The sequence below is a fragment of the Argentina silus genome (assembly GCF_951799395.1).
Source record: "Argentina silus genome assembly, chromosome: 4".
NCBI classification, from domain to species: Eukaryota; Metazoa; Chordata; class Actinopteri; order Argentiniformes; family Argentinidae; genus Argentina; species Argentina silus.
The window spans coordinates 5752720-5765244 of NC_139658.1; the positions used below are offsets into that span (position 1 = coordinate 5752720).

General features: G+C 45.8%; 2 protein-coding genes across 2 annotated transcripts in view; both read left to right on the top strand.

The window, feature by feature from the left end:
- Nucleotides 1-92: 92 nt before the first annotated feature.
- bap1 (BRCA1 associated deubiquitinase 1) lies at nt 93-7778 on the top strand. The gene is made up of 17 exons (XM_083668744.1): nt 93-309; nt 557-586; nt 708-762; nt 904-1036; nt 1263-1382; nt 1682-1743; nt 1948-2090; nt 2518-2596; nt 2782-2905; nt 3016-3151; nt 3266-3450; nt 3551-3684; nt 3874-4340; nt 4660-4898; nt 5195-5287; nt 5924-5996; nt 6720-7778. Exons 1-17 carry the CDS (start codon nt 273-275, stop codon nt 6851-6853), a joined length of 2244 nt encoding a protein of 747 aa, XP_083524870.1. The 5' UTR covers nt 93-272; the 3' UTR covers nt 6854-7778.
- Nucleotides 7779-9970: 2192 nt separating this feature from the next.
- bsnb (bassoon (presynaptic cytomatrix protein) b) overlaps nt 9971-12525 on the top strand; it is a gene marked incomplete at both ends in the record, with an annotated part of 49825 nt that continues 47270 nt past the window's right edge. The window contains one exon of the mRNA XM_083667640.1: nt 9971-10149. Coding sequence (XP_083523766.1) covers nt 9971-10149 — 179 coding nt within the window. The remainder of the gene's footprint in view (nt 10150-12525) is intronic.

A 12525-nucleotide genomic window follows, 5' to 3' on the forward strand; every position in this document is an offset into this window, starting at 1 on the left:
CAAAATGTCGTGTTTTTAGAGAGTTAGACGCCATAGAACATTTGGAGTCGCAGCTCAATGACGCAAAGTTAAGGCGACAGAATTGTCGCTCTTTTGTGTTTATTCTAGAGCTAGCCAGTTATCTAGCTGACATTAGTTAGCTAAGACATTTGACAGATTTGAGGTTTTCCTAGTGTCTTGAGTTTATTAAATCAAGCTTTATTGTTAATCTCTTGAAAATGGACTGGCAGAGCACATAGCCAAATGTCGACGGACGGTGTATAAATGCAAATATGAACAAAGGGTGGCTGGAACTCGAGAGTGACCCGGGTAAGTAGTACCCTATGTTTGATGTTTCTGTTGTTGTTGATGTTGTTGTTCAGCAATTAAGTTAGCTCTATGATGGAAAGTGCTATAATCTGCAATCTGAGTAGCTAGTTAGCTAGGTACATATTTGATGATCGTCTGTGCATGAATATAACTACAGCTTGCACTGTGTATCATGTCTTCCCCTTGAAAGCGATTTGTAATCATTATGTTTGCTTTGTTAACGTGTGGTTTTGTTTGGTGATTGCAGGGCTATTTACGCTCTTGGTGGAAGATTTTGGTGAGTAGATTTGATATTGTTAAAGGAAATTCAGTGGTAAAAATTGTATATCACACAGAGGTCCTTGTGTGTATGTGATAATAATTCATACTGTAAGTCAGTGACGTGTGTTCCTATTTAGGTGTGAAGGGTGTCCAGGTAGAGGAGATATACGATCTGCAAAGCAAGTGTCCAAGGTATGCAACAGTGCTCATAGCCTCTCTCTGATTCACACATACACTGATGTTGGCCTGCTGTACATGTGTAACTCAAACAAATATGTAGGCGACTGCCAAATTTAGTTGATGTCCTCATGCCTTCACCTTTTCCCCCTATAGCCCCGTCTATGGCTTTATCTTCCTATTTAAGTGGATAGAAGAGCGTAGGTCCAGGAGAAAGGTGTCCACATTGGTAGACGAGACCTCTGTCATTGATGATGAGATTGTTAATGACATGTTCTTTGCCCATCAGGTAAGCCTGTTCAATCATAGACACTGGGGATGATAGCAGTCTTGTTGCAGTGCATTTATGTATACAGACGTGAAGTACAAATATCGGATGTTTTCCTAATGCATTTGCAGCCAGTAGAGCTATCTTAGGTTACGGTTATCTCATGGAAGTGTTATCTAATGGCATAATATCATGATTGATCTGTCATTGACTTGCTTGGTGTTGACACTGTAATTTCTGTGTTCAGCTAATCCCAAACTCCTGTGCTACCCATGCATTACTGAGTGTGCTCCTGAACTGTAGCGGGGTTGAGCTAGACACCACCCTTAGCCGCATGAAGACATTCACTAAAGGCTTTAGTCCAGAGGTGAGGACAGACAGACAGACCCCCCTCACAACCCCCCCCCCCCCCCCCCCCCACACACACACACACCACACCACACCACACCACACCACACCACACCACACCACACCACACCACACCACACCACACCACACCACACACGCACACACTGAGATCCTCACATTGGCTACTACACATTTACCATACTATACACATTGTATGTATGTATGTATGTATGTATGTATGTATGTATGTATCCTTCCTGTTTTATGCTGTGGTATTAGGATCAACTATTAAATTGTGTTTTCTTAATGTTTTTCCAGAGTAAAGGCTACGCAATTGGAAATGCCCCAGAGCTGGCCAAAGCTCACAACAGCCATGCCAGGTAGGGGGCACTGTGGCCTCACTAGTGGGGCTGTAGTTAGTAGAACATATATTCCTGTTGTGTTGGAGCACCCTCTGGCTGTGTCACTGAGTTGGACAAACGTGACTGACCCATATGATTGATAGGCATTGCCTTGCGAGAGCCTCAGGTATTTTGCAGTATTGTCCGTTTCTCAAGCCTCTTCCTTTTCTTGTTTCCATGGAGACCGGAGCCCAGACACCTGCCTGAGAAGCAGAATGGGATTAGTGCAGTACGAACTATGGAAGCCTTTCACTTCGTCAGCTACGTGCCCATCAAAGATCGCCTCTTTGAGCTTGACGGACTCAAGGCCTACCCCATTGATCATGGTAAGGCTGCACACTGGTGTTGAGACATCCCAGTAAGTTCAAAACACTTGGTATAGCATAGCAGGATTTTCTCCAGGAGTTTTGAATGGGGTGCGTTGGATTGCGCTGAATTAACTGAGGAATATAACGCTTTCACTTTAGTTTTTAACAACGCTATCATTGACCATCAAAGATAGTTACTCTATGATGACTAAATATTAGTTTAATTTGCTCTGAAATGTTTTACACAGAGCCAAGTCCACAAGGTGGCACTTCTTACATTCTTTTGGGAGAACCCTGCATCTATTGTATAGCAACCCAACCCTTTAAGATTGTGAGAGACCAGACCACAATGTAAAGAGTACCCTCCACTGACCCATGTATTGTAGAGGAAAGGAGGATGGGCATGGTCATCTAAACTGTTTGTCATTGTCCCCCTCTCTCTCAGGGCCATGGGGAGAGGAGGAGGAGTGGACTGATAAAGCCCGACGGGTTATCATGGAGAGAATTGGGTTGGCCACGGCTGGGTGAGTCTGAAGCCAATATAATATCCAGTTTCAGTAATGTTTATATTGGTTTTACACTCTCTCTCTCTCTCCCTCTTTCACACACACACACACACACACACACACACACACACACACACACACACACACACACACACACACACACACTCACTCACACACTACTCTCTCGCTCGCTCCTTTTTCAGAGAACCATACCACGATATCCGCTTCAACCTGATGGCAGTGGTTCCTGATCGCAGGATGAAGTATGAGTCTAAGCTGGAGATTCTGAAGCGGAACCGGCAAATTGTTCTGGAGGGGCTGCAGCAGGTCAGAAACTCTACATCAGGCCACTGTACGTGTGTGTGCATCTATGTTGTGTGGCTGTCTAAGTGTTATTACTAATGAGACATGACATGAATGTGTTGCTTGTTCTCCAGCTGATCAGGGTCACACAGCCAGAGCTTGTCCAGGACAAGAAACACCAGGACTCCACGGAGGACACAGCCCCTGCTATCAAGAAAGAAGCAGACCCTAGGCCAGTTACATCACAGGGGGCCGAGCAGATTCCAACAGGTATTTAAGTTAACCACAAACCCCCCACTGTATACTCTCATGATAGAATTGATTATTGTGACCACACATCACACTCAAATCCAGGGATTCTGACTATGTATCCCTCTCCCCCAGACTCTAAAGGTGGTGCAGGAGTCCAGTCCCAGTCTGCCCCCAGCCCCTCTAGCAAGGCCAAAGTCATGGGCAAACCAGCAGCCCCGTCAGGGGGAGCTTCCCAGCCTGTCACCAGTCCCAATTCCATTGTTCAGCGCCTGCCTGCCTTCCTGGACAACCACAACTATGCCAAGTCCCCGATGCAGGTCAGGAGGAAGGGCTTAGGATTAGGATAACACTTGTCTCAGTGACCAATAGTGTATTTCATCACCTGGTTGCTGATTGGATGCTTTTTGTGAATGACAGGAGGAAGAGGATCTTGCTGCAGGCATGGGTCGCTCTCGGGTGCCAGGTGCACCTCAGCCCCCTTTCTCTGATGATGAGGATGACTATGATGATGAAGAGGAAGAAGATACAGGCACAGCAGGCACACCTAGCAGGTCAGCACCACATCCGACTGTGTATTTACCAAGTATGTGTTAAATGCCTTGAATGACAAAAGTCATTATCCAGACTAAAGAACAATGTGCCAAAAAAACAAAAAAAACACTTTAAAGCAATTATCCACCAAGTGTCTGACTAATAAGGATTGTTTGTGTGTTTGCGTGTCTGTGCATACGTGTATGCAGGTTCAGACGAAAGACAGGGCTACGTGCACGAAAAGGGAGGGTAGGGGGCGGAGTTGAGAGCCAGTTGGCGCTCAGCGTCTTGGCAGAAAAACTGAAGAAGGAAGTCCAGAGGAAGGACGCTCTGGCCACACCCCTATCTGTGCGCACAGAGGGCCGTACGGGGGGCATCTGCATCACGGCTGCCTCACAGCCCTCGCCCACACCCAGCAATGAGAGCACAGACACTGCCTCTGAGATTGGCAGTGCCTTCAATTCCCCACTGCGCTCGCCAGCGCGTTCCCAGGCCGCCACGCGACCCTCCAGCCCTGTGGCCTCCCACTTGTCCCGAGTGCTCTTCGGGGAAGATGAAGGGCTGATGAGGTTGGATGCTCGGCACAATCGTGCCGTCCGAGAGCTGGGTCCCTCAGTCAGCTCTGCCCTGCTGCACCTACAAGAAGACGGTGTCATCTACGCCATCCAGCCACCTGGTGTGTGTGTGTGTGTGTGTGTGTGTGTGTGTGTGTGTGTGTGTGTGTGTGTGTGTGTGTGTGTGTGTGTGCGTGTGCGCGTGCGCGTGCGCGTATGTGTGCATGTGTGCATATGTGTTACTGGGCCTTTGGGGTTCATAGGAAGATCATAGTAATCAAGAGGATCAAAGAGCAGTTGCTTGCCTTCAACCAGATGTCAAACTTATGATTTATTGAATTGTGTTAGTGGACAGAGCTGTATGGAAGAGCATAACTCTAAATCAGATGATGGGCTGTTTTGATTTACTTGGTAAATAGATTTGTTTTTTTGACTGTGCAGCAGACATACTGGCTGATGGGGCCAAGCGGCCCTGCGCCCCAGAGAAGATAAAAGAAAAAGGGAACAATGCCGCAGGAGATGGGGAACAAGTGAAGGAGGAGGGAAAGGAGGGACCATCTGTGGAGGTGAAAGAGGAGGAGGGAAAAGAGACAACAGAGGTCAAGCTCTGCAAAGAAAAGGTCATCTCTATGGAAACCATTGGAGGCAACAAGCCCTCTGGGGAGAAATACTCTCCTAAAGTAGGTTTTCCCTTTAAACATCTTCTTAGAAATGTCCAGTGCTGTATGCTATTCCTTTAGATTCTGAATGGTGTTATTCTCAATATATTGCTCCTCAATTCTGCTTTTTAGTTTTAACCAGTTGACCTCTTACCCATACAACCACACTGTACCTATTTTCCTTAGTTTTTTCCATTGGTCTTTAACTTGTGTACTGAAAGAGAGAGGACAGTGGTTGAGTAACTTGCTGTCTTTGATTGTCTGATATTGTGAACAAATGTCTCTCAGTCATGTTTTCCCCCCCATGTCTCATGCAGGAGCTGCTGGCTCTGCTGAAGTGTGTGGAGGCTGACATTGCCAACTACGAAGTGTTTCTGAAGGAGGAGGTGGAGAAGAGGAAAAAATACAAGGTACAGTATTTACATTCCTGATTACTTAGTTTGATCTAATTCATCTAAAGAACCAAGACCATTTCTTAAGGGTTTTCTTATTTTGAATGGAACCTTCCTGCAAGATTGTTTTCAAAAAAACATCTGGATGGGTATATGCATATTGTGGCTGCACCAGAGCATGTGAGTGGAGTTGAGCGGCCAGAAAAACTGCTCCCTGCTCGCAAGGATTTGTTTGTTCAATCTCCCGCTCTGCTTCCACTTCTCCCCTCCGCTCCCGTGCAATCACCGCTCACAGGAACAATGGTGCCGCTCAAGACTAGCTCTGTCCCTGACATGTCTTACAACGTCATTTAACATTGTTAACGAGAGCCGCCATCTATTGTGAACATGTAACTCATTTAACTAGTGAAGGAAAAACCGGACCGTTATTTGCTGTGAAATCGCAGCCCCTTAGCTTGTGAGGTGAGCGGTACCGGAGAGGAAATGGAGAGAAAAGGCTGATTTGTTAAAAAAAAATGCCATCCACCCTTCAGACAAAATCCCCTCTCTCTGCTCCTCGCTCCGCTTGTGCTCCACTCCGCTCCCTTGCTCTGGCCTGAACAGTATGTGTGTGTGTGTTTATATGAACCGAAACCTTTAATCATGTTTGACCAGATCGATGATCAGAGGAGGACACACAATTATGACGAGTTCATCTGCACCTTCATATCCATGCTGGCACAGGAAGGTAAGGCCACCTTTTAGCCCTCACCTTATTGCCCTCTTTAGTTTAGAGAAGACCCACCTTTCATTGCCACCAGTCCACTGCTCCCCCCTCTCCCTCTTAGATGTGCAGTCAGTGGAGACCTGCTCCCTCTCTCTACTCACACCACCTCCAAACCTCACCTCTCTACTCACACCACCTCCAAACCTCACCTCTCTGCTCACACCACCTCCAAACCTCACCTCTCTACTCACACCACCTCCAAACCTCACCTCTCGACTCACACCACCTCCAAACCTCACCTCTCTACTCACACCACCTCCAAACCTCACCTCTCTACTCACACCACCTCCAAACCTCACCTCTCTGCTCACACCACCTCCAAACCTCACCTCTCGACTCACACCACCTCCAAACCTCACCTCTCTACTCACACCACCTCCAAACCTCACCTCTCTACTCACACCACCTCCAAACCTCACCTCTCTACTCACACCACCTCCAAACCTCACCTCTCTGCTCACACCACCTCCAAACCTCACCTCTCTACTCACACCACCTCCAAACCTCACCTCTCGACTCACACCACCTCCAAACCTCACCTCTCTACTCACACCACCTCCAAACTCAAAACAGACGTCCATGTAATGATATACGCTGTATAACATGTACTCATTTAGATCAGTGGAGTCTCCTGTGATGGTCATAGCCTTTCTCCTCATCCTCTCCATCTCTCCTCCTCTCTAGGTATGTTGGCTAGTCTTGTTGAGCAGAACATTTCAGTGCGTCGTCGGCAGGGAGTGAGCATCGGCCGCCTGCACAAACAGAGGAAACCAGACCGCAGGAAACGCTCTCGACCCTACAAAGCCAAGCGCCAGTGACCACAGGACACTTCCAACTGCTGCGGGTCTCTGAGCACCAGTCACTGCAGAGAACAAGAAACCATTGCTTGCACTGATGAGACTGTCCTCTGAAGTCAAGTTATTGTATTTTAGTGCCAGCCTTTGAGTCTCCATGTAGCCATTTGGCTGAGAGAATGGCTTTTCAGATAACATTTTAAGAAATCTGGAATGTGATTGGCTTTTACTCAAAGTCAAAAGCTATCATCAGTGCTCAGCTGTCTTTGAGCCAAGGAAAATCCTTCCTGTATCAGGTACCTACACATGGTTCTGAAAACTGTCATGAACTACATTTTGAACATCAACAACCTATCCAAATCCAATAGCCATTTGAAGCACAATATTTGGTTTATTAGTCGACCATAGAGACTAGTCCCCATGTAAAATGATTTCTGCTGAGTCCTTGTGTGTGAGGGGATTGGACTGAGCAAAACAACATGCTGATAAGCTAATATTGATCATATAATCAGTAGTTATTTGGTATAACAGGTTATTTGTAGATCTGTGATTCTGCTCAGCACCTTGCTCACACCAGTCCTCTGGAGGGGATTGTGAGGGATACACACAAAGCTCCTTGAAACCTGGGAGCTTTTCTAGTCACATGATGTGAGATTTCCCATTTTCTCTCAATCAAGGCTGTTTGCTTGTGTAAGACATGCTTTGGCTGTATTTCTCTCTTGAGATCCTTTAAATGAATGAGCTTTACTTGTTTGTTGATGTTTTTTTACCTGTAATTCATCTTGAAGTTGAGATGATGTTCTTTGGAAAGCAATGTATCGGTATTGGTGTGTATGTTTGTTTCTGTACATATGTATTTGTTTGTGTCAGCTCAGCATTTGTAACTCCTGTACAGGTGGTTTTATCCTAGTCACATGAATACTAAAATAAAATCCACAAAAGCACTCTTGACCGGTCTCCTCCATGTCACTTATGAATGTCTCACTCATTGTGCATTATTAGAAACCCCTGGGGCTTTGACTGTAAAACAATGATCCTTTTATGCCACACAGCCTAGGTTGGTTTATGTACATCATATGGGGAGCTCTACTGACATTTACAGGAATGAGACAAGACAGACAATACATGCAGTAAAATACAACATCATGTATTAGATATCAGTTCCTGCAGTAGCAGCCTGTCTCCACTAGATAGAGCAGTGGCTTCAGGAGGAGTGGCCACCTCTTTGCTACAGATAATGATCAATTTTCTATGGTCAACAAGGCCTTATAGTATTGTCTTAATCTATGGTATTATCTTATAAAGAATGATCTTATCTGTTTGATCTGTGTGTGTGTGTGTGTGTGTGTGTCTGTGCATCTGTGTGCGTGTTTGCATGCATAAATATATAAAGTGTCTTCCTCGAGACCTTCTCACTCAGCAATTATGTCTATGGTTATACTGATGAGGTCTACAGATTAAATATACACATTGATTATTGAACAATCTGAACATTCTAACCACAATCAAGAGTAAACTCAACATAACCTAGTCTGAACACAGCTTGTAACCTTGACCAAATATGGTATTCATCAGAATGCTTCTAGTAGGATGCGGTGAGGTATCCAGATCGCCCAATGATGAAATAGGCTTCAGCGGAAATGAGATCCGACGTCGAGCCCACAGGGCCATCTGCTGCTGATCAATAGTCTGATCAGGTATGCCGCGTTCGGCTCCTTGCAGTGTCTGAGGAGGAGAACAAGGACTGGGGGAGTATGCCAGCCTAGTTCCCTTGAATATTGTACTACCTTTTATTATGTTACGTATTATTATGTATTTAATTTCATGCACAAGGAAACTTATTGGCTTATCAACATTATGTGTAGGCTAATTCTGTATGCTATACTCGGAACTTTTTGGGCAGAAAAGCGCACAACCTGAACTGCTCTGACCTAGGCCTAATCAGGGAGGACAGTTCATTAATCCCTGGGAAACAATCAATCAATCATTCAATCAAGTTTATTTGTATAGTGCTTTTTACATAGACAAATGTCACAAAGTGCTTCACAACTGAAATAATACTAAAGAATATAAACAATAAATACAATACAAACAATATGATCTAACATCAAATCATAGACCCCCAAAAGTAAGCCAAGGAAAAACTCCAGTGGCAAGGAAAAACTCTCTTGGAGGAAGAAACCTTGAGAGGAACCAGATTCCAGGGGGACCCATCCTCCTCTGGCTGATCAGGTGCTGAACAGTAAACTAATGTGGAATGTAGAATGTGGTGTGGTGCAAGAGTTCAGGGGTCCATAGTGAAGGGCAGCTTTCTGGTGGGACCCGGGTGGGGGGCAAGGACCAGGATATAGGCAGCAGCAGCCCCGGCCAGCCCAAGCCCCAACCCGCCAGCGCCTGCTCACCCTGGGGGATGAGGAGAGCATGGAATCACCCCAAACACCTAACACCAGCCACCAGACCAATGCCAACCCAGTGGCATTCCTGCATCCGGCGGGGAGGTGCAGCCCCCACATCACCAGAAGGCGCCCCAGTAACCACCCAGCAAGCCAGCCCTCAGGCAGAGACAGCAAGGATGGTTTATTGCCGGGCTAAGAACACTGACTAAAGAGATGCGTCTTGAGCCTAGACCTGAAATTTGAGACTGAACCTGACTCCCTAACATGAATCGGAAGATTATTCCAGAGTTGGGGTGCTCTGTAGCAAAATAAATATATATTCTGGGAACGTTCTACTACGGCTAAAACACCACTCTACAAGCATAACAAACACAACATGAACATGTTGCTTGGAAAGTGGAGAAGAAGGAATATAAATTGCCTTTACATTTCGCATAATATATTTTACAGGGATTCATGACTCTAGAGTTCCCTAAGGCACCGTTTGATCCCTGGGCCTTCTAGACCCGGCCACCGGACTAGGCGACAATGAAGACGTAGGGCACGCGCACGTAGTCGCTCCCACCCCTTGCGTCAGCGCGCGTGCTCTGTTACCCTTTCCGTCAGTGCGCGTGCCCCGTGCGGGATGCTGACTTGTAGGTGATGATGGCGGAAGGGGAGCAGCGTTGAGTTTTCTCTGAGTTTTATTTCAACAGTAGAACCGTCTACAACATCGTTTCTCTCCCCCGGATCATCTCCCGAGTCGATGGGGAACGAAGCCAGCCTCGAGGGAGAGGGCCAACCTGGACTGCCCGGCTCCGCTGTCCCTGCTGCGGGAGCGCCGGCTTCCATTTCAGCACCACCAGGCTCTGGACAGCTCATCAAGCCCAGCAATGGTGCGCCAGCAGGAGGAACGGGGGCCGGACCTGGGCCGGGGATTAACAGGTACTATCTAGGACAGTTCCCTGTAGAACAGTGGTAATACAACGATAGGGATACCGTTTCGAATATATTTTCCATCGTGACGGTTGTCAGCACAGGGAGGATCAATGTATTGAGGCCGCTTTTGAGAGTGTGTGTGTGGACAGAAAATTCAGCTGGTGCTTTAATTATTTATTTCAAAATCGTTGTCAACACATATTCACCATAATAGATGACGGGTAGTTTTAAACCGATCCTTGTCGGTTTTATTCAACAATGTAGGCCTAGTTGAAAGCCTACAATACAAATTGTAGCCTATGCATACAGAACCGATCAGGCTAGCAAGCTGGACAATGTGTGGAAGACATTTTAAATCTTGCTTATGCACTATAAGGTAGCCTATACTTTGCTGTTTGCGTACAATTATAACAGTCAGTCAGCCACTATGAACCAGTCATTGATGTAGAATTCCACGCCCGCACCGCACGTTGCGCTTGCGTGGGTAAGCAGATTGTAGCGTCTCTTGTACATTGGGGCGATCTCTTTGTATTTAGGAGCGATACACCTCTTACGTTTCTCTTTCTCTTCATGTGTGATGTGATCCAAAATTCAGCGAAAAAGACCGAAAAACAATAATATCGCAATTCCCCGTTGATATTGGGCGTGACGTGACCTAATAAGCGGCGGTATCAACTGAGTGGTCTTTCACGTGACGTAGATCCTTTAAGAAAATGTCAATAATATTGAATTCATCAATCAAATCAACATTTTACATCAATGAATCATATGCAAACTGAGCGTCTGAGAGGAGAGAGTTTTGTGCTCCGAGTTTAAAATCATGGCATGAAGTATATATGAAGTATATATGAAGAAAATGAAAATTAATTGATTTGGAATATCATATAGGCGGGTTGATATGAAAGATGAAATCCTATATAACAACGTAATTCCAATCAATGCTTCTGACTCATTTGTATTGCCACACCTTTTAAATGGTCGGGTGCGCTGGTGTATTGTTTATGTAAAAAAAACAACTTGTATGCATTAACCATTGAAGTTACAGGACAGCACTATTGAGGACTCACAATTCAGTTTCATAGCGAGCACACACACACACACACACACACACACACACACACACACACACACACACACACACACACACACACACACACACACACACACACACACTGTTTTCACTGTGCACATCCTGTGTGTAGCCTAACTCTGTGTAACTGTGGACACAAATTTGACTGTGCTGACACACAGGGAGTTGGTTTGTGTGTGTGTGTGTGTGTGTGTGTGTGTGCACGTGTGTGCATGCGTGCGTGTGTGCGTGTGTGTGTGTGTGTGTGTGTGTGTGTGTGTGCACATGTGTGCATGCGTGCGTGTGTGCGTGCGTGCGTGCGTGTGTGCGTGTATGTGTGCGTGTGTGTGCGTGTGTGTGTGCGTGTGTGTGTGTGTGTGCGTGTGTGTGTGCGTGTGTGTGTGCATGTGTTATGAAACAGAATATGCAAAGTGAGAGACACTAAGACAAAGATGTTACCTTTCTATGTAAATTGTGTATGTTTTCACATATGTACAGTCAGTAACCATGTGCTTTAAGTTCAGACTTCTTGCATACCCCAATGTTTCAGTGTCTGTGTGTTTGATCTCTTCCGGGGTGGGGGTACATCAAGGCGTCTACTTAGTGGTTAGCACAGATGGGTTGACAGTTGGTGCTGCCCTCTCTTCATTTTCTATGGCGATGATATTATGATATCTCCGCCAGTAGCCCATGCAAATCAACTGGTGTGAGATATGGATGTGTGTCGTCACCTCTCTTCGAGAGAGGAAGAGAGGGGGTGAGAAAGAAACCCATTGAGACATGTCATTTAAAACCCCAATATGCGGCATAAGACTTTTTATAGTCATCATGGGTTTGCATAGAGCTCAACATGAACCCGAATACAGTAGAATGTTGCAGGGAGTGTATGATCCAGAAGTTTTGCAGGATGTTTACACTACAGTGTAAACATGAACCAGGAAGGAGCAGGAAGATATTCAATTGAAACCCGAATGAAGAGGTTTGAAAGTCTGCTAGGGGCCTGTTGATCAGTGCTCTGTTCAGTCTAAACCTAAGGGCTGTATGGTTGAGCAGCACTCACAGTGATTTGGTATCGAAACCATAACTCTCTGATTTCAATCACTACAAGCTCAAACAAACTGACTTCCCTGGTGTCCAATCTTCCTCCGATACTCTCTGTGAAGCTCACAAGAAGCTGTTACTAATCGGCATCCTCATCGCTTAATGACACAAACTCCCACTTACATGGTTTCCCCCCAAACGATTGCTGTTTGATTCATCATTGCTCTGAGTGTGCAGTCATTTAGATTTGATAGTGACCGTTGTGGACAAGC